This window comes from Balaenoptera borealis (genome assembly GCF_965194805.1).
Source record: "Balaenoptera borealis genome assembly, chromosome: 18".
Taxonomy (NCBI): domain Eukaryota; kingdom Metazoa; phylum Chordata; class Mammalia; order Artiodactyla; family Balaenopteridae; genus Balaenoptera; species Balaenoptera borealis.
The window spans coordinates 26373694-26400932 of record NC_138877.1 but is presented as its reverse complement, the minus strand read 5'-3'; the positions used below and the strand labels follow the sequence as shown (position 1 = coordinate 26400932).

General features: G+C 41.8%; 1 protein-coding gene across 1 annotated transcript; it reads right to left on the bottom strand.

Moving 5' to 3' along the window:
• Positions 1-8054: 8054 nt before the first annotated feature.
• Positions 8055-26132, bottom strand: KBTBD7 (kelch repeat and BTB domain containing 7). The gene has a single exon (XM_082365441.1). It carries the CDS (start codon positions 24968-24970, stop codon positions 22925-22927), a length of 2046 nt encoding a protein of 681 aa, XP_082221567.1. The 5' UTR covers positions 24971-26132; the 3' UTR covers positions 8055-22924.
• Between the last annotated feature and the right edge of the window lie 1107 nt (positions 26133-27239).

The following is a 27239-nucleotide window of genomic DNA, read 5'->3' as shown; positions in this document are numbered from 1 at the left end:
ACTGGGTTAACCTCTTGGTGTTTGTCAAGCCAAAAGACACAACCAAGCCAAAGATGAGGAGAAATGAAACCAAGCAGGACCTTGTGGGGCTCCTGGGTCCGGAAGCCTTTCTGTGTCCCCATTTCTTCTTTGTAGGGAATAGGCTTCAGCTTCCATGACCTTCCCTGATTTCCAAAGGGCAGATTCAAATAGTTGCTAATCAGGGAAGGGAGGGGATACAGAGAAAAGGGAGGAGCAGTCAAGGAACAATAGTGCAGCCTTGGGACAGGATCCTGGTTCTGCCTCAAGGGATACATGTAACAATATCTTTGAGCTCTTCTGCAGAACTAAAACCCCCAGCAAATGGAAAATGTTAACTATGATACTTGATGAGGCAGTCTTCATTCCAGAGAGAAGATCACAGCTTGTTAACCTTGAGAACCACAGAAACTCATCAGGAGACCACCTGAGGCCAGATTCAAGGAATGCAGGCCCTGCACACACTCTGATCCTTATCAGCCACCCACACCCCCAACCTTGAACCATTGCTATAAAACTCCTCACTAAATCCCCCCAGTGTTGGCCCCCAGTGTTGGGACACACGGTTTTGAGGGCACGAGTCTGCTGTGTCCCCCTTTGCTTGGCAAATCAATAAAGCTCTTCTTTTCTACTTCACCCAGAACTCTGTCTCTGAGATTCAATTTGGCACCCGGGCACAGAGGCTGAGTTTTTGGCATCAGAAGGAAGGATTTATTATTACTTGCAGCAAGTAAGGAGAATTCCGGGGACCCTTCCCAAAGCAGTGTCTCCCTGAACAGCAAAATTGGGGAATTTTTAAAAAATAAATAAATTTATTTATTTTTGGCTGCGTTGGGTCTTTGTTGCTGCACGCAGGCCTTCTTTAGTTGCAGCAAGCAGGGACTACTCTTTGTTGCAGTGTGCAGGCTTCTTCTCATTGTGGTGGCTTCTCTTGTTGTGGAGCACAGGCTCTAGGTGTGCGGGCTTCAGTAGTTGCGGTGCGTGGGCTCAGTAGTTGTGGCTTGTGGGCTCTACAGCACAGGCTCAGCAGTTGTGGCCCATGAGCTTAGCTGCTCCGTGGCACATGGGATCTTCCTGGACCAGGGCTTGAACCCATGTCCCCTGCATTGGCAGGTGGATTCTTAACCATGGTGCCACCAGGGAAGTCCCAAAATTGGGGAATTTTTAAGCTAGGGATACATGCATATTCATGAAGGGACTTGGGCAGTCAACAGGTTTTACTTGATTGAAGTTTAGTTGAGGTTCAGAAAAGGTCAACATCATCATCCCTTAGGTTCCAGTTGATCTGGTGCTTGAGCGCTTCAGGCTAAAATTTTTTTTTTAATTAACTTATTTATTTATTTATTTTTGGCTGAGTTGGATCTTTGTTGCTGCGCGGGGGCTTTCTCTAGTTGCAGCGAGCGGGGGCTACTCTTCATTGCGGTGCACAGGCTTCTCATTGTGATGGCTTCTCTTGTTGCGGAGCACGGGCTCTAGGTGCGCGGGCTTCAGTAGTCGTGGCTCGTGGGCTCTAGAGTGCAGCTCAGTAGTTGTGGTGCACAGGCTTAGTTGCTCCAGGGCATATGGGATCTTCCCGGACCAGGGCTTGAACCCGTGTCCCCTGCATTGGCAGGCGGATCCTTAACCACTGTGCCACCAGGGTAGCCCCCCAGGCTAATCTTTACCATTGAAACAGAACTGGGAGTCTTCACAACAGATAAATTATCTTTGCTATTGTTACTTCTCTTGCCTAATAACAGTCATTTGTTTCTGCATCCTTTTGTCCCCTTAAGATCATTAATTACTGAGACCTGTTCAAGGGCAAACATTGTGGCCAGGCTTAGATCACGAGATGGTTTAAGCCAAAAATAACCTCTCTTCTGTGAAAAAAGCCATGCCTGGTTCTCTTTCTCCAGGGATCCCCTGCCCTTCGGCTTACAGTGGTAATATATGAATGTAACTGGTTTGTATCAATGTTGATTTCTTGGTTGTGACTAGAAGTAAACAAGATGTTACCACTGGGGGACACTAGGTGAAGAGTTTATGAGATCTCTATTATTACTTACAACTGCATATGAATGTACAATTATCTCAAAATTAAAAAAAAAATTAAAGCAAAAAAAAGAATATGGCACACGGTATTTCTGGTATTTTTTAAAAATCAAATTGTAGTCTCATTGGTGTTTCAAAAATTATAGATATGAATAATCCTAGGATAAGCTGAACAAGACAAAGATTCATCGAGGGTCTCTGGATGTGCTGGAACTTAGTTAAAACTGAATACAGCATATTCCTTATCCTTCATATTACTATAAATAAAAATTGGGGATTCTGGTGTCCAAAATCTTATCTATTCTGAAAAAAATTTCAAGGTACTGCTCATAAAACATGTCTCCAGTATGCTATTCCAAAGAATTTAACATAATTTTGTCAGACTTACATTCAAGGCAAAATGGATACAACCTATGTTGATTTTTTAAATGTTGTATCTACTATAAGATTTGAGGAATATACATACTTAGAAGAATTTAGAGGAATTACATATTTAGAGGAATTCTTGTTTTAGAGATATTATTACTATGTGTTCATCAAAAGGACACTAACAGTTACCTCAGTTATAAAAGGCTATGGGTAGGGAATTCCCTGGTGGTCCAGTGGTTAGGACTCTGTGCTCTCACTGCTGAGGGCGTGGGTTCGATCCCTGGTCAGGGAACTAAGATGCACCCCTCAAAAAAAAAAAAATCTGTGGGTAAGTGACATCCATGGAAGCTTGGACTCCACAGATCTTATTTTATTTAATTTACTATTCTTTCTAAAATTTATTCTTATTTTACTGGAGGAGGGGAAGATGACCTCTATACCTTTCAGGTATAGAAAGGTCACAATGAAAATAAAAACAAATATTGGGCTTCAAGAATGCCTGCCTCCCAGTGCTTACCAAATTTAGTACCTTTAGCCAAAAACACATCTCTGCGAAGAGTCTATGGAATGCTCTGTGATAGCTCTTCAAAATGACATTATCAAGTGAGTGTCCATTTTGGACAAAAAAAATAGAATGTGGAACATTAAAAATAGGATGAACTTTGTCCTATTCTGGCCCCCACAGTTATTCCTGCATATGCAACATAATATCACTATTTCCTCCAATGAAGCATTTTATTATTATGTTTTAAGATATAATTGACATATAACATCGTGTAAGTTTAAGGTACACAAATAGTTGATGCGACATATTTACATAGTGCCATATGATTACCACCGTAGTGTTAGCTAACACTCTTATCATATCCCATAATTATCATTTCTTTTTTGTGGTAAGAACAATTAAGATTGAGTCTCTTAGCAACTTTGAAGTTTAAAATACAGTATTGTTGGGACTTCCCTGGTGGTCCAGTGGTTAAGATTCCAGGCTTCCACTACAGGGGGCATGGGTTTGATCCCTGGTTGGGGAACTAAGATCGTGCCCGCCGCGAGGCAAAGAAAAAAAAAAGAAAAGAAAATACAGGGGGCAGAGTCAAGATAGCAGAATAGGAGGATGCAGAGTTCATGTCTCCTCACAGACAAGGCACCTACCAGGCACTGGTGGGGGACCTTGGACACCTAAGGGGATGGGAGGAACCCCCGTGCAACTGGGTAGGACATGGTGGGGGAGGGAGAGGGGAGGACAAGTGGAGGTTGGAGGGGACTGGTGCCCCTGAGGGGTGGCTGGGGGAGAGGAGGGGTTCCCACACTCGGAGGGGCCCATTCATGGTGAGGGAATCAGCGGGGACAGGGAGAGACCTCTGGGGGGATCGGAGTATCGGAAGGGAATGCAGCCAGCATTTCCCCCTCACATTCAGGCCCCAGGGAGCCTGCTGGGGTCCCACAGGCCTGAACCTCCACCCTCCGAGGTCCCTTCAGGCCCCGCTCCACCTAAGCCCTGCTCCTGCCTAAGCCAAGACCTTTTCCGGCCCCCCCACCCTTTTTTTTTTGCTGTAGTGGTTCTGTTTTGCCTTGTTGTTGTTGTTTCATTTACATTTTAATTTTTTAAGTGTGTTTTTTACTTTTCTAATTTTATTTTATTTTTTATTCTTTGTTATTGTTCTGCTCTATTTTTTTTTTTTGCTGTGCCGTGCAGCTTGCAGAATCTTGGTTCCCAGGCTGGGGGTCAGTCCTGAGCTCCTGTGGTGGGAGCACTGAGTCCAAACCACTGGACTAACAGAGAACCTCAGACCCCAGGGAATATTAATCGGAGTAAGGTCCCCCAGAGGTCCTTATCTTGGCTCCAAGACCCAGCTCTACCCAACTGCCTGCAAACTCCAGTGCTGGACGCCTCAGGCCAAACAACCAGTAAGACAGGAACACAGCCCCAGCCCTCAAAAAAAAAAAAAAAAAATGAGGCAACAAACAATAAGTTACAGACAAAGGAGCAAGGTAAAAACCTACAAGACCAAATAAATGAAGAGGAAATAGGCAACCTACCTGAAAAAGAATTCAGAGTAATGATAGTAAAGATGATCCAAAATCTCGGAAATAGAATGAAGGCATGGATTGAGAAAATACAAGAAATGTTTAACAAGGACCTAGAAGAACTAAAGAACAAACAAACCGTGATGAACAACACAATAACTGAAATGAAAAATACACTAGAAGGAATCAATAGCAGAATAACTGAAGCAGACGAATGAATAAGTGAGCTGGAAGATAGAATGGTAGAAATAACTGCCAGGGAGCAGAATAAAGAAAAAAGAATGAAAAGAATTGAGGACAGTCTCAGAGACCTCTGGGACAACATTAAATGCACCAACATTTGAATTATAGGGGTCCCAGAAGAAGAAGAGAAAGAGAAAGGGTCTGAGAAAACATTTGAAGAGATTACAGTCAAAAACTTCCCTAACATGGGAAAGGAAATAGCCACCCAAGTCCAGGAAGCACAGAGAGTCCCATACAGGATAAACTCAAGGAGAAACACACCAAAACACATAATAATCAAACTAACAAAAATTAAATACAAAGAAAAAATATTAAAAGCAGCAAGGGAAAAGCCACAAATAACAAAGAAGGGAATCCCCATAAGGTTATCAGCTGATTTTTCAGCAGAAACTCTGCAGGCCAGAACATGTCCCCTGTACTGGCAGGCGGATTCTTTTCTTTTTCTTCTTCTTTTTTTTAAATTCGTGTGACTTGCTTTATTTTGAGGGGGTGGAGTCAAGATGGCAGACTAGGAGGATGCAGAATCCGCGTGTCTGCACTGGGGCACCTACCAGGCACCGGTGGGGGACCACGGACACCTAAGAGGACAGGAGGAACCCCCAGTGACTGGGTAGGATGTGCGGCATCGGGGGGAGTGAAGAGGGAGGAGAAGTGGAGGCGGGATGGGACTGGCGCCCCTGAGGGGAGGCTGGGGGAGAGGAAGGGATCCCATGCCCAGAGGGGGAAATTGGGGAACACGGGGAGGGCAGGGGATCAAAAGGGAGCGTGGCCAGCGTTTCCCCTGCCCACTTGGGCCCCCCAGGAGCCTGCTGAGATCCTGGGCCTGATCCTCTGCCCACCAAGGCCCCCTCCAGCTGTGCAGGTCCTGAGGGAGTGGGAGGGAGGGAAGGAAGGGGGAGCAAAAATAAAGGCCAGACCTCCAGGACCGGCACCCCTGAGGGGCGGTTGGGGGATGGGAGGAGTTCCTACAGCCAGCGGGACCCACCCACGGTTAGGGGTCCAGCAGCAATGGGGGAGATCCTGGGGGAGATGGTGGCAGAGGGGAGCAAAGGAACGGAAGGGAACAGGGCCAGCACTTTTCCTGTCCGCTTATGCACTGGGGAGCCTGTTGGGCTCATAGGCCTAATCCTCTGCCCTCAGAGCCTCCCTCCTGCCGGGCAGAGCCCAAGCCCCGCCCCTACACCCCCCCCCCAGGGCCCCACCTCTACACTCGGAGAACCCCTCTGAGACCCCCTCCAAGGCGCTGGGCCTAAACCCCACCCACACACCCTTACCCAGGGCCTTACCTCCAAACTCTGGAACTCCACACTCCGGAGTCCGTCCCCCCATTGTTGTTTTTTTTTTTTTATAATGTTTGTTTTTTAAAAAATAAATAAATTTATTTATTTATTTATGTCTGTGTTAGGTCTTTGTTGCTGTGCATGGGCTGTGTGGGCTTCTCTCTAGTTGAGGCAAGCAGGGGGCTATTCTTCACTGCGGTGCGCGGGCCTCTCATTACGGTGGCTCCTCTTGTTGCAAGCACGGGCTCTAGGGGCGTGGGCTTCAGTAGTTGCAGCATGCGGGCTCAGGAGTTGTGGCTCGCGGGCTCTAGAGCGCAGGCTCAGTTGTGGCACACAGAACCAGCCGCTCTGCAGCATGTGGCATCTTCCCGGACCAGGGATCAAACCCATGTCCCCGGTGCTGGCAGGAGGATTCTTTTTTTTCTTTCTTCTTTTGTAATTCGTGTGACTCGCTTTATTATGATATTCACTTTATTGCAGTGGTCTGGAACTGAACCTACAATAACTCGGAGGTATGTCTATAAATAGTCACTATTTCTTCCAAGAATCATTTTGTATATGGTGTAAGGAAAGGGCCCAACTTCATTCTTTTTTTTCTTTCTTTTTTTTAAAATTAATTAATTTATTTTTATTTTTGGCTGCATTGGGTCTTCATTGCTACGTGCAGGCTTTCTCTAGTTGCAGCAAATGGGGGCTGCTCTTCATTGTGGTGCGCAGGCTTCTCATTGTGTTGGCTTCTCTTGTTGCAGAGCATGGGCTCTAGGCATGCAGGCTTCAGTAGTTGTGGCATGTGGGCTCAGTAGTTGTGGATCATGGGCTCTAGAGAGCTGGTTCAATAGTTGTGGCACACGGGCTTAGTTGCTCCACGGCACATGGGATCTTCCCGGGCCAGGGCTCAAACCCATGTTCCCTGCATTGGCAGGCAGATTCTTAACCACTGCACCACCAGGGAAGTCCCTCCAGCTGGCTTTTATCAAGCATTAGTTGGCAGCCCTCAAAGCAGAGCTGCCTGCTTGGGAAGACTGCAGGATTAGCTGGGGCCCCAGCTGGAGGCAGGGAACCCATTCCTCTGATGTGCTCGGTTTCCTCAGGGCCTGAAATCCATTCCTTGCTGAGTTGTCAAACGACTACTTTAGATCCTGTAGAGTTGGCAGGAGTCCTGAGAACACCCATGTCTTTGTATGTGAACTGCTTGTCACTTGCCTCTTCCCTCAGGCTTTTACAAAAAAGACAGAAGAAATTAATGGCTGTAAATGACTGAGATCCTCTAGTTCTGGTTTTATTTATGCATAATTTTGACAGGTTGTCTCCTTATTAAGAAATGGCATGCCTCTCCCCTTCCTTGCAGGTGCCAAGCCTCTCCACTTCCACACAGGTCCTAAGCAGAGGCCTCACCCCACGTTGAACGTCACCCTGCCTAGGTCCCTCCCCAAAGGCCTTTTCCAGTTGTGGGGGTCATAAGCCCACCCCACCCTAAAGCCCACCCCTGCCTAAGTTAAAACCCCCCACCTAAGCTCACCCCCCCCATAGCCAGGACCTTTTTTTTTTTTCTTCTTCTTTTAGGTCAGAGTTCTATTTTACCTTGTTGCTGTTGATTCATTTGTTTTTTAATTTTTTCAAATGTATATTTTATGTTTCTAATTTTATTTATTTTATTTTTAAAAATTTATTTATTATATTTAATTAATTTATTTATTTTTGGCTGCGTTGGGTTTTCATTGCTGTGCATGGGCTCTCTCCAGTTGTGGCGAGCAGGGGCCACTCCTTGCTGCGGTGTGCGGGCCTCACATTGTGGTGGTCTCTCTTGTTGCAGAGCATGGGCTCCAGGGCACATGGGCTTCAGTAGTTGCAGTACATGGGCTCAGTGGTTGTGACTCACAGGCTCTAGACCTCAAGCTCAGTAGCTGTGGTGCACAGGCTTAGTCACTCTGTGGCATATGTGATCTTCCCAGACCAGGGCTGGAAGCCGTGTCCCCTGCATTGGCAGGCATATTCTTAACCACTGCGCCAACAGGGAAGCCCCCTCTAATTTTATTTTATTCTTTAGACTATGTTATTGTTCTGCTCCTTTTGGCTTGTTCCCCCATTTTTTTTTTTAAATTTATTTATTTTTCTTCTTTTTCATTTTTTCTGTTGTGGTTTTCTTTTATGTTGTTGCATTTGTTTCAATTATATTTTTATTTTTCCTAATATATTTTTTATCTTTCTAATTTTGTTTTGTTTCTTATTCTTTGTTATTGTACTGCTCCTTTCTTTCTTTCTTTTTTTTTGCTGCACCAAGTGGCTTGCAGGATCTTGATTCCCAGGCCGGAGGTCAGGACTGACCACCTGTGGTGGACATGCTGAGTCCAAACCGCTGGACTAACAGAGAACCTCAGACCCCAGAGAATATTAATTGGAGTGAGGTTCCCCGGAGGTCCTTATCTCAGCACCAAGACCCAGCTCTACCCAACTGCCTGCAAACTCCAGTGCTGGACGCCTCAGGCCAAACAACCAGTAAGACAGGAACACAGCCCCACACATCAAAAAAAAGAAAAAAATGAAATGACAAAAAAATATGTTACAGATGAAGGAGCAAGGTAAAAACCTAGAAGACCAAATAAATAAAGAGGAAATAGGCAACCTCCCTGAAAAAGAATTCAGAGTAATGATAGTAAAGATGATCCAAAATCTCAGAAACAGAATGGAAGCATGGATTGAGAAAATACAAGAAATGTTTAACAAGGACCTAGAAGAACTAAAGAGCAACCAAACAGTGATGAACAACACAATAACTGAAATTAAAGACACTCTAGAGGAATCAATAGCAGAATAACTGAGGAAGAAGAACGGATAAGTGAGCTGGAAGATAAAATGGTGGAAATAACTGCCAGGGAGCAGAATAAAGAAAAAAGAATGAAGAGAATTGAGAACAGTCTCAGGGACCTCTGGGACAACATTAAACACACCAACATTCGAATTATAGGGGTCCCAGAAGAAGAGAAAAAAAGGGTCTGAGAAAATATTTGAATAGATTATAGTCAAAAACTTCCCTAATATGGGAAAGGAAATAGTCAATCAAGTCCACGAAGTGCAGAGAGTCCCATACAGGATAAACACAAAGAGAAACACGTCGAAACACATAGTAATCAAACTATCAAAAATTAAATACAAAGAAAAAATACTGAAAGCAGCAAGGGAAAAGCAACAAATAACATACAAGGGAATCCCCATAGGTTAACAGCAGATTTTTCAGCAGAAACTCTGCAGGCCAGAAGGGAGTGGCAGGACATATTTAAAGTGATGAAAGGGAATAACCTACAGCCAAGATTACTCTACCCAGCAAGGATCTCATTCATATTCAATGAAGAAATCAAAAGCTTTACAGACAAGCAAAAGCTATGAGAATTCAGCACCATGAAACCAGCTTTATGAAAAATGCTAAAGGAACTTCTCTAGATGGGAAACACAAGAGAAGAAAAAGACCCACAAAAACAAACACAAAACAAGAAAATGGTAATAGGAACATACATTTCAAAAATCACCTTGAATGTAAATGGATTAAATGCTCCAACCAAAAGACGGAGACTGGCTGAATGGATACAAAAAACAAGACCCTTGGGACTTCGCCGGTGGCACAGTGGTTAAGAATCTACCCGCCAATGCAGGGGACATGGGTTCGAGCCCTGGTCCAGGAAGATCCCACATGCTGCAGAGCAACTAAGCCCATGCACCACAACTACTGAGCCTGCGCTCTAGAGCCCGTGAGCCACAACTACTGAGCCCACAAACCACAACTACACAAGCCCATTCACCTAGAACCTGTGCTCCACAATAAGAGAAGCCACCACAATGAGAAGCCCGCACGCCACAAGGAAGAGTAGCCCCCACTTGCCGCAGCTAGAGAAAGGTTGTGTGCAGCAACAAAGACCCAACACAGCCAAAAATAAAATAAATAAATGAAATAAATAAATTTACAAAAAATAAATTAATAAATAAGTTACTTGGGAAAAAAAAAACAACAACAAGACCTTTATATATGCTGTCTACAATAAACCCTCTTTAGACCTACAGAAACATACAGACTGAAAGTGAGGGGATGGAAAAAGAGATTCCGTGCAAATGGAAATCACAAGAAAGCTGGAGTAGCAATACTCATATCAGATAAAATAGACTTTAAAATAAAGACTGTTACAAGAGATAAGGAAGGACACTACATAATGATCAAGGGATCAATCCAAGAATAAAACATAACAATTATGAATATTTATGCACCCAACATAGGAGCACCTCAATACCCAAGGCAAATGCTAACAGCCATAAAAGGGGAAATTGACAGTAACACAGTAATAGGGGGGGACTTTCACACCCCACTTATACCAATAGACAGATCATCCAGACAAAAAATAAATAAGGAAACACAAGCTTTAAATGACACAATAGACCAGATAGACTTAATTGCTATTTTTAGGACATTCCACACAAAAGTGGAAGAATACACTTTCTTCTCAAGTGCACACGGAATGTTCTCCAGAATAGATCACATCTTGGGTCAAATCAAGCCTTGGAAAATTTAAGAAAACTAAAATTGTAGAAAGCATCTTTTCCTACCACAATGCTATGAGATTAGAAATCAATTACAGGAAAAAACTGTAAAAACACAAATACATGGAGGCTAAATACTGCGCTGTTAAATAACCAAGAGATCACTGAAAGAAATCAAAGAAGAAATTAAAAAATACCTAGAAACAAATGACAATGAAAACATGATGATCCATAACCTATGGGACGTAGCAAAAGCAGTTCTAAGAGGGAAGTTCAAAGCAATTCAAGTTCACCTCAAGAAACAAGAAAAATCTCAAATAAACTATCTAACCTTACACCTAAAGCAACTAGAGAAAGAAGAAGAAGAACAACAACAAAAACCCAAAGTTAGTAGAAGGAAAGAAATCATAAAGATCAGAGCAGAAATAAATGAAATAGAAACGAATGAAACAATAGCAAAGATCAATAAAACTAAAAGTTGGTTCTTTGAGAAGATAAACAAAATTGATAAAGCTTTAGCCAGACTCATCAAGAAAAAAAGGGAGAGGACTCAAATCAATAAAATTAGAAATGAAAAAGAGGAGATTACAACTGACACTGAAGAAATACAAAAGATCATAAGACACTACTACAAGCAACTATATGCCAATAAAATGGACACCCTGGAAGAAACGGACAAATTTTTGGAAAGGTACAACTTTCCCAGGTTGAAACAGGAAGAATTAGAAAATATAAACAGACCAATCACAGGTAATGAAATTGAAACTGTAATTAAAAATCTTCCAACAAACAAAAGTCCAGGACCAGATGGCTTCACAGGTGAATTCTATCAAACATTAAGAGAAGAGTTAACACCTATCCTTCTCAAACGCTTCCAAAAAATTGCAGAGGGAGGAACACTCCCAAACTCTTTCTACAAGGCCACTGTCACCCTGATACCAAAACCAGACAAGGATATCAGAAGAAAAGAAAATTTTATAGACCAATATCACTGATGAACATAGACACAAAAATCCTCAACAAAATACTAGCAAACAGAATCCAACAACACATTAAAAAGATCATACACCATGATCAAGTGGGATTTATCCCAGGGATGCAAGGATTCTTCAATACACAAATCAATCAATGTGATACACCATATTAACAAATTGAAGAATAAAAACCATATGATCATCTCAATAGATGCAGAAAAAGCTTTTGACAAAATTCAACACCCATCTATGATAAAAACTCTCCAGAAAGTGGGCACAGAGGGAACCTACCTCGACATAAAAAAAGCCATATACGACAAACCCACAGCAAACATCATTCTCAATGGTGAAAAACTGAAAGCATTTCCTCTAAGATCAGGAACAAGACAAGGATGTCCACTCTCACCACTATTATTCAACATAGCTTTGGAAGTCCTAGCCACAGCAATCAGAGAAGAAATAAAAGGAATCCAAATTGGAAAAGAAGTAAAATTGTCACTGTTTGCTGATGACATGATACTATATGTAGAAAATCCTAAAGATGACACCAGAAAACTACTAGAACTAATCAATGAATTTGGTAAAGTTGCAGGATACAAAATTAATGCACAGAAATCTCTTGTATTCCTATACACTAACAATGAAAGATCAGAAAGAGAAATTAAGGAAACACTCCCATTTACCATCACAACAAAAAGAATAAAATACCTAGGAATAAACCTACCTAAGGAGGCAAACACCTGTACTCAGAAAACTATAAGACACTGATAAAAGAAATCAAAGATAACATAAACAGATGGAGAGATATACCATGCTGCTGGATTGGAAGAATCAATATTGAGAAAATGACTATACTACCCAAAGCAATCTACAGATTCAATGCAATCCCTATCAAATTACCAAAGGCATTTTTCACAGAACTAGAACAACAAATTTTACAATTTGTATGGAAACATAAAAGACCCTGAATAGCCAAAGCAATCTTAAGAAAGAAAAACGGAGATGGAGGAATAAGGCTCCCTGACTTCAGACTACACTACAAAGTTACAGTAATCAAGACAGTATGGTACTGGCACAAAAACAAAACCACAGATCAATGGAACAGGATAGAAAGCCCAGAGGCAAACGCACGCACATATGGTCTCCTTATCTTTGATAAAGGAGGCAAGAATATACAGTGGAGAAAAGACAGCCTCTTTAATAAGTGGTGCTGGGAAAACTGGACAGCTACATGTAAAATAATGAAATTAGAACACTCCCTAACACCATACACAAAGATAAACTCAAAATGGATTAAAGTCCTAAATTTAAGAACAGACACTATAAAACTCTTAGAGGAAAACATAGGCAGAACACTCTTTGACATAAATAATAGCAAGATCTTTTTCAACCCACCTTCTAGAGTAATGAAAATAAAAACAAAAATAAAGAAATGGGATCTAATGAAACTTAAAAGCTTTGGTGCAGCAAAGGGAACCATAAACAAGATGAAAAGACAACCCTCAGAATGGGAGAAAATATTTGCAAATGAAGCAACTGACAAGGGATTAATCTCCAAAATATACAAACAGCTCATGCAGCTCAATATCAAAAAAACAAACAACCCAATCAAAAAATGGGCAGAAGATCTAAATAAACATTTCTACAAAGAAGACATACAGATGGCCAAGAAGCACATGAAAAGATGCTCAACATCACTAATTATTCAAGAAATGCAAATCAAAACTACAACGAGGTATCACCTCACACCAATGAGAATGGCCATCATCAAAAAATCTATGAACAATAAATGCTGGAGATGGTGTGGAGAAAAGGCAACCCTCCTACACTATTGGTGGGAATGTAAATTGGTACAGCCACTATGGAGCACAGTATGGCGGTTCCTTAAAAAACTAAAAATACAGCTACCATACGATCCAGCAATCCCACTCCTGGGCATACACCCAGAGAAAACCGTAATTTGAAAGGATACATGCACCCCATTGTTCATTGCAGCACTATTTACAATAACTAGGACATGGAAGCAACCTAAATGTCAATCGAGGGCTTCTCTGGTGGCGCAGTGGTTAAGAATCCGCCTGCCAATGCAAGGGCCCCGGGTTTGAGCCCTGGTCCGGGAAGATCCCACATGCCACGGAGCAACTAAGCCTGTGCACCACAACTGCTGATCCTGCGCTCTAGAGCCTGCGAGCCACAACTACTGAGCTCGTGTGCTACAACTACTGAAGCCCACGCACCAAGAGCCCATGCTCCACAACAAGAGAAGCCACTGCAATGAGAAGCCTGCGCACCGCAACGAGGAGTGGCCCCCACTCGCCGCAACTAGAGAAAGCCCGAGAGTAGCAGCAAAGACCCAAAGCAGCCAGAAATAAATTTAAAAAATTTTTTGTAATTAATTAAAAAAATGTCAATAGACAGAGGAATGGATAAAGAAGATGTGGTACATATATACAATGGAATATTACTCATCCATAAAAAAGAACTAAATAATACCATTTGTAGCAACATGGATGTACCTAGAGATTGTCATACTGAGTGAAGTAAGTCAGGCAGAGAAGGACAAATATCGCATGATATCGCTTATATGTAGAATCTAAAAAAATGGTACAAATGAACTTATTTACAAAACAGAAGAAGTAGAGTTAAAGATGTAGAAAACAATCTTATGGTTACCAAGGGGGAAGGGGGGGAGGGATAAATGGGAGATTGGGATCGACATATACATACTACTGTATATAAAATAGATAATTAATAAGGACCTACTGTAGAGCGCAGGGAACTCTACTCAATACTCCATAATGACCTATACTGAAAAGAATCTAAAAAAGAGTGGATATATGTATATGTATAACTGAGTTACTTTGTTATTCAGCAGAAAGTAACACAACATTGTAAATCAATTACACTCCAGTAAAAATTAAAAAAAAATTAACGCTGCTGTAATGTTACATTTGAAAAATGTTGAGAGTAAATTCTTAGAGTGCTCATCACAAGGAAAAATTTTTTTCTATTTCTTTAATTTTGTACCTATATGAGATAATGGATGTTCATTAAACTTATTGTGATAATCATTTCATGATATATGTAAGTCAAATCATTATGCTGTACACCTTAAATTTATACAGTGTTGTATGTCAAATATATCTCAATAAAACTGGAAGAAAGAAAACAGACTTATAGGTCAATAGAACCGAATAGAGAGCCCAGAAACAAATCCCCGTGCATATAATCAACTATCAATATTTGACAAGGGATCCAAGAACACTCAATGGGGGAAGGATAGTCTCTCAACAAATGGTGCTGGGAAAACTGGATAACCACATGCATAAAAATGAATAGGACTCCTATCTTACAGAGATCTTATTTAAACACTAGGCTAGGCCTCACCTTTCTCCAGATCTTCTGAGTACTGATAAGCAATACAGTTGGCTGATTCCAGTTCTCCATCCTTTCTCTTCTCTTGAACATTCACAAACAGAGCCAGCAGATGCCAACATGGGAAAAATTAAGAACCTGAGTTCCTAGTAAGTCAGGAACTGACTACATTAAGAATCCTTGACATTTCAGAGATCTCAAGCATTATAGCATATAACTTTGAGGGTGACTTCAGCTATAATACAAAACTTCACGATAATAAATGTGTACCTTTGATAAATTTAGATTGCATTTTGAAGTAAAATATGACAGAGCCTGTCTTTAAATTAGTAGTACAGTACCATTCAAAATGATTCAAATTTGGAGACTATTTTATCGTTCCTCAAGCATTCATTCAACTGGTATTCCATGAGTACACAGAACAGAGGTAGTATTTGAGAAAGTATACCTTATTATTACCTTGATATATTTAATATCATAACTGTGAATTTAAATATAAGAAGAATTTGATATTTATTAAATTAATTCAATGCTCTGATTGAGATTACTGTATCTGAACTGAAATGTTCAAAATATAACACTAAGTAAAAATATAAATAGTATAAATACTAAATATACTATTTAAAATACAAGCATAATACTAAAAATAATACCATATTTTTTAATATCTAAAAACTTTTAATTTGATCACTGGAGGTTTTCTGGGGTTTTATTTTGAATTAAAGCCAATTTTCATTTCCTTTCTCAATTGTGCTAAGATGACTTTGCTTCAGGTCTGGGCCTCTCTTTATTCAGAGTTCTTGGTAAAGTGTGCAGAAATTCCAGACTCAGTGCCCTAAGGTGCATCAGAACAAGACTAAAGGACCAAAGAAATCTCAAGCAGAACAACAGTGATTTTACTTTCAAAGTCCTCTGTTTGGATGGTGTGCACATTCAAAAAATGGTATAAACTTCGTCACTAATGCTACTTGGGAGGCAAGAGGGTATACTAGAAAGTACCCTGATTTAAGAGACAGGAAACCCAGTTCTAATTCTGGCTTTACTAACAACTAGCAGTATGACCCTTGGTATATTTAAAGTTCTTTGGGTTTAAATAAGAAAAATGGGCTCATATTCTATGATTCCAGTTGACAAAAAATCAAGAATCAGCTACTGATCAAGAACAATATACAGAAATTCAAGCCATGTAAGGATTATTTTTTAAATTTTAGTAATGTATCTATATATTTAGTACTATAAATTTTTTTTTTCAGCTCTGTTCAGGGCACTTTGATTGGTGTTATGAGAGAAAAAATAGCCCCATCCCTTCCGCTCTCTTGAAGCTTACCACTCAGTTAGTTCACGCTTTCCTCAAGCCTCTTCCCATGCTGCTCCCTTTCTTTCAGCAGAAAACCTTGCATCCTAATTTAAAGATAGAATTAAGCTTAGAGGTATAAGCTACCTGACGTCTAAAGCCATTCTTAGAAACTCATCTCCATTTACAACAAGCCTCCCTTTCTTCCTCCAGTTTGGAAGAAGGTTCCTGGCACCTGTTCCAGTATAATTCTGCCACCTGTGCTTTGGTCCAACTCCTCCCTTCCTCTGAGCTTCTAAGCCCAGGCCCTTCATTATTCTTTATAATGGCTTTTTGCCTGAGCCTAGTAAAGTGTTTAACGCTTACAGCAACTAAAAACACAACCTAGGTATTCTCTTCCTGACTAGGTACTACTCATTCCCTTCCAAAGAATAGCCCATGCTTGCTGTTTCTACTTTCTTACATCTCACCATGTGAGGGAAGATAAATTGCTGTTGCCATTGTGTCAGCTGTCCTGTTGGATGTCCCACAGACTGGATTTGGCTGATTGCATCTTCATGGTGATATTAACTCATCCTTCTGGCGATTGTCTTTCCTGTAAACTGGAGTTTTGTTCTAAAGGCTTAATTAGATTCAGATGCAACATTTTGGCAACATAGTTTTTATAAAAACATGAATTTTTTTGTTGTCATGTTACAAGAAAGGCTGTGAGGCTTGAATCTGCCTGTGCACTCTAGAGGTGGGGTAAACCCGTATTTGGCACATGGCTAATTAAAGTTTCATCTCACTCATTCTAATCCATTCTTTTTTTTTTAATTAATTAATTACTTAATTAATTATTTATTTATGGCTGCGTTGGGTCTTCGTTTCTGTGCGAGGGCTTTCTCTAGTTGCGGCAAGTGGGGGTCACTCTTTATCGCGGTGCGCGGGCCTCTCATTATCGCGGCCTCTCTTGTTGCGGAGCACAGGCTCCAGACGCGCAGGCTCAGTAATTGTGGCTCACGGGCCTAGCTGCTCTGTGGCATGCGGTATCTTCCCAGACCAGCGCTCGAACCCGTGCCCCCTGCATTGGCAGGCAGACTCTCAACCACTGCGCCACCAGGGAAGCCCTCTAATCCATTCTTGGCAGGCTTCTGCTTCCAAGCAAAGCTTCAGATTGAAACTTCTTTGCAAAACACCACCAGTGACCTTCTAACTGCCAAATCAAATTTCTGTGGTGCAACATGGTTGACCACACCCTGAAAGCGACACAGGGAAGAAGTGTTACTGAGTTGATCACTGCTGTGGGAGACTGGGGTTCAGTTCAGCAGGGGACCTTCTGATGATCTATAGAGAATGCATTTCAGAATTGGACCTTTCTTAAAGTTGGGATTCTGAGGCATGTATCTACCAATTCCCAGCCTCTGCCACATAAGGACTACCCTGGGGGCATTAATGTCCCCTCAAACTCCTGTCCTGTGGTTGCAGGATCCTTCAGAGCAAGCCCTGAGGCAGAAAAACGAAGTAAAGTAGCCTATTACCATGGCCTGGGAGTGTCCATCCTAGTTGCAGCTGGGGTCAGAGGTTGGCCATGGGATACCACATGCATCCACTGGTGTCTCCAAATCTGATCTGACTCCTGTATTCTCAAACTCATTCTTTTTCCTCTTTTTTAGTAATAGTGGGAGAGTCGTTGGAGTGGGAGATGAGTAAGAGGGCTACACTGGTGAGTTCCCAGAGGAGAGAGGATTGGAAAAGAGCTTGGGCACTTAGGGAGAGGACCCTGACTCTGGAGGCTTAATTTCTGTCATTTCTAGGAATACTTGGACTGAGACAGAGCTTAATGGCAAGGATATGACAAGTGTTTGTGTGTGTGTGTGTGTGACTGCCCACAGAGTAGCATGGTTTCTGAGAAAATATGCCTCAGATGTGGAGGGGAATGGTATGCAACAATACTGTTCCCTACACCCTGTGTCTTGGATGGTGTTGAGTCCACAAGCTTAAATAAGTGAAGAACAGCAGCTGATGGAACGGATCTGGGTGACAAAATGGCTCAGAGTCAACAAGAGGGCATAAAACGTATTGCCTATCTCGTACTTGAAGACTCGGCAGCTTCTATGAGCACCATCTTGTTTTGCTTTGTTTTGTTAAAAAAATTTGGTTTGTATATATTTAACAATCTCTATGGTTCTAAAAACACCCTATCAGTTAATTCTCTTAGGATTGCTAGTTAGCCACATTTCCTATAAACAATTTTGCTTCCTATACTTTCTTGCTCTATCATATTTGCTATAATAAGTATTCTTTTAAAGTTATGATGAAAAGATGTTGAAATTTTTAAGCAGGTAAGGGAGAAATCAGAGGAGAGGACAGAGAAAAGTAAAACAGCTAAGAAGCAAGCAACAGATTTTAGGATTTCAAAGACAAGTAAACTTTCAAGGGCTTCCCTGGTGGCGCAGTGGTTAAGAATCCGCCTGCCAATGCAGGGGACACGGGTTCAAGCCCTGGTCCGGGAAGATCCCACATGCCGTGGAGCAACTAAGTCCATACGCCACAACTACTGAGCCTGAGCTCTAGAGCCCGTGAGCCACAACTACTGAGCCCTTGTGCCACAGCTACTGAAGCCCACGTGCCTAGAGCCCATGCTCCACAACAAGAGAAGCCACCGCAGTGAGAAGCCCGTGCACTGCAACGAAGAGTAGCCCCTGCTCACGGCAACTAGAGAAAGCCCGTGCACAGCAATGAAGACCCAACGCAGCCAAAAATAAATAAATTGAAAAAAGACAAGTAAACTTTCAAGTTTAGGGGACTGACACAGAACTGCAAACTTTTTATATTTCCAATTCATGAATATTAAAACAAATTCAATTAAATAATTTTAGCTTACAACTCATTCATTATGTTTTATATTTTTTCCTCATTTCAGCACAAATTGGTGCAAATGACATCAGGCAAAACACTGGTTTCTAGTTTAATGAGCAGTGAGTAGCAAATTTATATTTTTAAATTATATTTTAAATAGATTCCTTATGGGTAGATGCCCTTTTCCAAGCACCTGTTCACCGGCTCATTATGAGATAAAGAACTCTTGCAATTTACATATCTTGCAATTTAGATACCTAATGAACAGCTGTGATGTCCACAGTTTGAAACACCTGGAACCTATAATTTGCTTTAAATCCTAATATATACACAGCCTTCCTAGACAATATTCATATCACATGTATGTATAACACCTCAAGTTTCAAAGCTTTCATATACACTAGCTCATCTGACCCATTACTTTATTTTTTTTTAAAGTAACATATTTTATACACTTTTTAAAAAAAATTTATTTACTTAAATTTATGTATTTTTGGCTGCGTTGGGTCTTTGTTGCTGCTTGCAGGCTTTCTCTAGTTGTGGCGAGCGGGGGCTACTCTTCCTTGCGGTGTGCGGGCTTCTCATTGCAGTGGCTTCTCTTGTTGCGGAGCACGGGCTCTAGGCGCACGGGCTTCGGGAGTTGTGGCACATGGGTTCAGTAGTTGTGGCTTGCGGGCTCTAGAGCGCAGGCTCAGTAGTTTTGGCGCACGGGTTTAGTTGCTCCGCGGCATGTGGGACCTTCCAGGACCAGGGATCGAATCCATGTCTCATTGGCAGGCGGATTCTTAACCACTGCACCACCAGGAAAGCCCTGACCCATTACTTTAAATCGCTTACATTTACTTAACTGTCCTTACGTTAATCATCATGAGGAAATTTGAAATTCACAAGTGTCAACTTTGCCTTTGTTCTGAGGTACCCATTAATATTCACATCCCTTTCAGATGGTAAATGTATATGATTGCTTTAGCTCTATTTTAATAATGCCCTTCCCCCCTTACAAACATTTGAGCAATATATCTTGTGCAAAATGCTAATTCCTTTTTGTTGAAATGTTCTTGGGACTGTCAGTGTTCTTACCCTGGGTGTGTGGATGAGCTGCAGAAGTGTCATAACACCTTTGAAATTATGAAAACATAAACATGTACATTTTTCTGGGGAGTGGGTCAAAAGCTTTCATCAGATTCTCAATAAGATTCAGGTACAAAACAGAAAAAAAAAACACTGCTCAACTAGAGGAGATAGAAGGACATTATAATTTAAATTTAATCCTAAATCCAAATTAAGTTATTTGCTAAATTAGTCTTATATTTTATGCTTTTGAAAATACCAATGCTAATCGTTTGAATATTTAAATTATTTGAAATAATTTGGGTTCTCTGAGCTTTTCAGACTTCAGGCAGAGACAAAAAATAAGATCATTCTAAGTCTTACAAATAGTAATCCTGCAAATGACATTATATTGAGCATTTGCTAAAATTTGTGTCAATTAACTGTAAAACTGAGACAAAGGTGCTTTCCTGTGATGAAGGGATTTCAGCACTGCTAGTTGTGTCACTCACTATGTAAGCAAGGGTTCTGTACATTTAGCAGAAACTAAATTAAGAGGTCAGAAGGCCTGGGGTTCTAGTGCCAGTTTTATTTGTAACTAACCATGTACAAATCACTTATCTATAAAATAAAGGTTAACATCTATTCCCTAATTCACAAACATATCATGAAACCAAAATCCTTTCTAAGAAAAGCTCTCTGTAAACCAATATTTTACGACTAATTAGCTTATACCTAACTCAAAGGTTGAGAATGACACGTTAGAGAATCTGTCTCTTATCAACTGGTTGCATACCCTAATTCTGTAGATGGATAATGTGGTTGTGATCAGCACTGTCCTATTTCACCTTACAAAACAAAAAGCTACCAACAAGAAGTTATTGGTGAAGAAAATTTGGTCGAAAAATACTATTAAGATACAGCTTTCCATGTTAAGAGCAGCACTTGTTGACACCCCTGATATGGAACAAACAAAACTAAAGCATGTTTGCTGTTCTGAAGGAACACATGCTGCTAGGGTAAGAATCTTATTTCACTAAATAATGTTGAACACAAATGTCCTGTGAACTCTTCAGGTGGCCAATCAAAATGGCTAAGAAAACATTATTTGTGTGTTTGGCTTTTTGAAACCCTTTTCTCCCTCCCTCCCTTTTCTTATTCAAAATTCTGTTCTCCATCCCAGAACACACACCTCAGTACTCTGCCAGTGTGAAAAAAATGTTAGCGTTTGGTCACTAGAGAATAAACATAGAAGAGGAATTAGCATGTTACTGAACAAAGATTCAAGAAGATAAACTAAATGGGTACAGAAAAATTTATAGAACATAAGCATCTGTATATATACACCATTTATCGTGTATATGTATTGTGACAACCATATGTATTAACAGACCCTCAAAAAGTAAGCACCTATATGTTCTCGTATTTAACAATGTCAATTTTGTGCAATTTAGTCTCTATTTCTAGACCTTCTCTTATTATGGTGACACAAAACAAACAAAAAACAGACTGGAGCATGGTTCACAGAGAAATATAGGACAGATACAAATAACCTAATAAAATAACTGTGTACACCACTGCTTAGGGAAGTATTTTAGAGGAAACATACTTTCACTATTGGCCCCAAATGCTATCATCCACTTATGTTCTTTAACTGTCAACTTTTAATACAAAAATACCTTCAAGCTGATAATCATTTACAGTGACTTACAAAACTGACAGAAAATTTCAATGCTACATAAAACAATTCTATACACAGCTTAAACTTTTGAAGTTCTCTCCTGGCACTTGATTTTAGAGTTGATAGACACAATAACTACTGCTGATCTCAGTCAAACACTGTTTTTAGCTTATACATATTTTCAAAACCAGTATCACCTCACAAAAGTCACTTCCTGCTAAAGAATCCTCTAAGACAAACAGCAAAACTATACAGCCAAAATATTGTAGGAAAGCATATAAACTTTTTAAGACAAGGCATGACCAATGGATAAAAATTTACATTACCCAATCACATGTCCAGTGAAAAAAACGATTGTTCCTCTGATTCAACGAAGCATGTATCAGATATAGATGAAAAAATATGGCAACTTACCTATTGTTTTTGGTTTAGAAGGGACTAAATAGTTGGTGATACTACCAGAATGGATCTTTTTAAGATAGAAAAATGGTCATATTTAGCAAATACACATTTTATATTCCAAAAATAAAAATGAAATTTCTTTTAAAACAGTGGAATCCTGATTTTTTTTTACTTTCTATGAGTGCTTAAGACCATTCTGCACATTAACAAAATGAAATCACTCTTTAATAACCTTAATATATATGTCCAATTTGTTTTCTTTGCAGAAGAGAAGAACACCAAACCAAATTTTAACTGTATTAACTTAGAATCCTAAAAACTGACTATTTGAAAATTTAGGAAATCTACTACTTTCATTATTCTGAAGGAATATATAAACCTTCAAAACCCTACCAACAATTTCTAGTCCAATTTTCTATATAAAAATTAAAAAGCTAACTTCCTCACACTAAAGAGAATTTAAAAACTAACAAGACTAAATTAGATAATCAAAATATAAACAGTGTAACTAATCAAAACGATTCACTGGTGCAACAAGTACTTGAACAAAGAAGAAAACCACCAAGCATTCTAATCAATGATATGGTTCATTGTTTTGCATACTTTAATCTCAACGTTCTGCACAGTAAATTATTATATAGTTGATTTCATGGACTGTTTAAACTCTGTAACGTTACATTAGCAATTCAAACATTATCCTTTCTAAACCAAATCTGCGGCCCTAATCAATTTATTTTTTTTTTCAGGAAAAGAAAAGGACATCTTTTTAAGATATATTCCATAGCAGTAGAAACATCTTAGTAGTTCAAAATATTTACAAAGAACCCTGCTGATCATGTGCATTTCGCTGAGGTGCTACCTGTACCCAGACTTCATCATCAGAAAGAGAACTTGAACTTCCTGACTCAGAGTCCAATTCACTGAATCCATCTAAGTCCCATTCATTACTAGACTCACTCCGTGCATCATCTTCCTCAGTGATGAAACTCTGACCAGGTTCAAGGCAGGAAGGATAAACACGAGCACAGAGGCAAATAAAGCCAGAGTCAAACTGCAGAAGACCTAACATGGTACCTACATTAATCCACTGGTCTTCCCTAGTATCATATTCATACACAGTCACCCGGTTTTTTTTCCACTGTGGGGTTGTAGAGGTGATGAGGAGCAACTTTTGGCCATGATTGACAATCTGATAGTTGTGGGTCTCAGAGTCCAGGGGAATATTACTAATCCGCCTCCATTCTCCCCTGGCTGGGTTATACACCTTCATGACTGGGATGTCACAGATACAATAGATCTCATCATTGAAGACACAGGCTTCCTGAAAGTCACTGCGTTTAAGAGAAGCACAGTTCAGCCACATATTATGGCTAGGATCATAGCAGAGCATGCGCTTACTGTTCACAGCATAAAGATAGTTCTGAACCACTATTAGTTCAAAGGAATAGAAGGAATGGGGTACAGGAGCCACTAAGGCCCACTGGTTCCTCTGGACACTGTAGCACTCCACCTCCTTCAGTTTAATGCCGGTAATAGGGTCCCGCCCACCCAAAATGTAAATGTAGCCACTGAGGTATGCCACGTCCATGCCCTCACGGCAGAGCAGGCGGTCAGCAAGTTGCTGCCAACTATTCTGGGCTGGTTTATACACCCAGAGGTCCTTCCTGGGCTGGGCGGCCAGATAGATGTCATGGTCTGGAGAGACACAGACAGCTGAGGAGGTGACAGTCTTAGTGTGAGCCAAGCTGGTCAAAGGTGATGGCATTGTGTAAATGTCCCCTGAGTATGGGTCATAGCACAGAAAGGGATCTCTGGGATGTCCAAAGAAGATCACCATCTCCTTGGCACACATACCCAGCCTCTGAGGTGGATTTTCTGCCATGGACACAACAGAGCTGCCGCCGCTGCTGCTCTCTGGCTTTGGCACCAGAGACTTGTACAACATGTCACCATATCGCATCTGCAGGGCTCCTTCGATAAGGTCCAGACAGTATTTCCTCACAATGGGCTTGGTCAGCAGTCCTTCCAGGTAATCCTGATCTTCATCGGTGAAGTGTGTCCAGCGGACACACTTGAAGACTTCTGCAGCGCTGGGACCCCGCTCCTTGGGAGCCGCCTCCAACCACTGCACCGCCACGTGGCACACTGTCCGCTCACTCTCGACGTCTAGACTGTCCAGGCGCAGGACGGCCAGCAGTTGGGCCAGGGTCAGATCTGCCAGAGACTCCTCCCGAATCGAACCCATGCGGCTGAGCTGCTTGAAGTTGTGGGCTATAAAGGACTGGGCCTGTGATCGCAGCTTGTGATGGTCGAAGGCGTCGGCGAACTTGAGGATGGCCGTGCAGTTGGCCAGGTCAAGGCGGCGGGCTAGGAAGGAGGCACAGGCTTCACGCACATACTCGAGCTGCAGCATGTCAGAGGCGGCGTACAGGCGCTGCACGTTGGCCTCACTTAATGACACACGACCCGTGTAGCAGTAATCGACCAGCACCTCGAAGGACTCGGCATCCACATCGTGCATGGTCACGTTCGTCTGGTGACTCTCGTACATGCCGCCGGTGAACATGCTCTTGAAGTAGGGACACGCGGCAGCCAGCACGTTGCGATTGCAGGAAAAAAGGCGGCCCGTGCCAGGCCCGCTGCCAGGAGTGACCACCTCGATGGTCACATCACAGAGCAGCCGCGCGTCGTAGAAGGACTTGAGCTGGGCCAGCAGGGCTGCGGAATGGGCCGTGTCCTTCAGCTCCTCCGGGCCCGTGAAAAAAGCCGAAACCGAGGGCTTGGAAAGCCTCTTGGGCCGCCTTCCGCCGCGGGGACTGGCGAGGCGGCGAGAGCGCGGAGCTTCTTCCCGGGATTGCATGGTGGAGATGCTGGCGGGGAGCTGAGGACGAGTACGGATGCAAGGACCGGGCTCTGGCGCCTCCTCACCCTCTGCTCGCTGACGCTAAGACCGCGGTGTCCCTAAAGAGACTGCGCGGGGGCCGCGCTGACTTAACTCAACCCTACGCCGCGGTGCCGCCTCTCTTTAACGCGTAGACAGTGCCTGACTCACCCGTTTCCAGTTCCGCGCCCTTTCTCCGCCTCAGCTCGCACTCACAGGACCCACTGGCTGGAACCGAGCGATCCGCCACCACCGCGCTGGCAATACCGGTAGGCATCCAGGAGAACTACGGCTCCCAGGTTGCCTTCCGCGCCTCGAGGTACGCCGGGGCCCTCCGGCCTCTGCCGCTTAGGCGGCTTCACAGAAACCGCTTTGCATATTGGGAGTAGTAGTTCGAGTAATATCGCGAGGCTTCTGGGGGATGACTGCTTTGACTAACAGAATTAGGAAGCATATATTCTCCTGGATTTGACGGTTTAGAGCTGTGGGTTTGAACTCCACAGTAGAAGCCCCGTTTTAGTATTCATTAGTTGTGTAACTTTTCTCTGAGAACTTTTCCCTCTTTGCAAAATGGGGATAATACGATTTCATAGGATTGTGTGAGGATGAAATGAGATAAACTGCGAAGGACCTAGAACGCTTCAATAAATATTTGTTGATTAGAACAATAATTAAGTGCCTACACTGTGCCTAAAATGTAAAGGTTCAATAAGTGTTGGCTTTTCTTTTAGAATTTATGAAAAATGAGGCACCCACTTATTTGAAACCATGAACAATTTCTGCAAAGAAAACTTCCAGTGTTTAATGTTGCTTCTTTTCAAAGGTTCTGAAGTGTATTATAATATTTATTTTAGGCTGCATTGGGTCTTCATTGCTGCACGTGGGCTTTCTCTAGTTGCCGCGAGCAGGGGCTAGTCTTTGTTATAGTGCGTGGGCTTCTCATTGTGGTGGCTTCTGTTGCAGATCACGGGCTCTAGGCACGCGGGCTCAGTACTTGTGGCTCACAGGCTCTAGAGCTTCGGCTCAGTAGTTGTGGCGCACAGGCTTAGTTGCTCCTGTGGCATGTAGGATCTTGGCGGACCAGGGCTTGAACCGGTGTCCCCTGAATTGGCAGGCTGATTCTTTTTTAAAATAAATAAATAAATTTATTTATTTATTGGCTGTGTTGGGTCTTTGTTGCTGCACGTGGGCCTTCTCTAGTTGCAGTGAGCGGGGGCTACTCTTCGTTGTGGTGCGTGGGCTTCTCATTGTGGTGGCTTCTCGTTGCAGAGTATGGGCTCTAGGCGTGCGGGCTTCAGTAGTTGTGGCACACGGGCTCTAGAGCGCAGGCTCAGTAGTTGTGGTGCACGGGTTTAGTTGCTCCGCGGCATGTGGGATCTTCCAGGATCAGGGCTGAAACCCGTGTCCCCTGCATTCGCAGGCGGATTCTTAACCACTGCCCCACCAGGGAAGTCCTGAAGTGTATTACAGTATTTTCATTACTAAACAATATGTAGGTTCATTAGGATGTCTTAGACAAAGATGAGGTCTTAGAGAACAGCATTTATAGATGGCCTTAAATATGCAAATCAGGCATATTCATAGACAGGGTGGCATCTCACCAAATCAACACTTCATCTTCTGGGGAGCAAGCCTATTTTCATAACTTCTTAATAGGAGTATTACACTATTTTCATTTATTTCCACAAATCAGTTGAAGATTCTGGAATTGTCTTTATTAAGGCGTTTTAATGAGAGTTTTAAATTAAAATATTGTTTTTTTGTTTGTTTCAAATATTTATTTATTTATTTTTGTTTTTGGCTGCATCGGGTGTGAGATGCGGCACGTGGGATCTTTTGTTGCAGCGCACAGGCTTTTCTCTCTAGTTGTGGCGCTTGGGCTCCAGAGTGCATGGGCTCAGTAGTTGCAGTGTGTGGGCTTAGTTGCCCCGCAGCATTTGGGATCTTAGTTCCCCAACCAGGGATCGAACCCATGTCCCCTGCATTGGAAGGCAGAGTCTTAACCACTGGACCACCAGGGAAGTCCCAAAATTAAAATATTTAAACAAATGTACCTTGTATTGTACAAAAGCCCAAGATCCTCAAAACTTGGTATTCATACATGCTCTAACATTCCTTGAAATAATATAGTAGTTTATGCTTTACAAAAGTTTTATATATATATATGTACTGATCAACATTTAAATATTCAAAATCAAGGGCTTAGAGATTTTTTTAAGTTAGAGATCTTTTACTTAAAAACCAGACT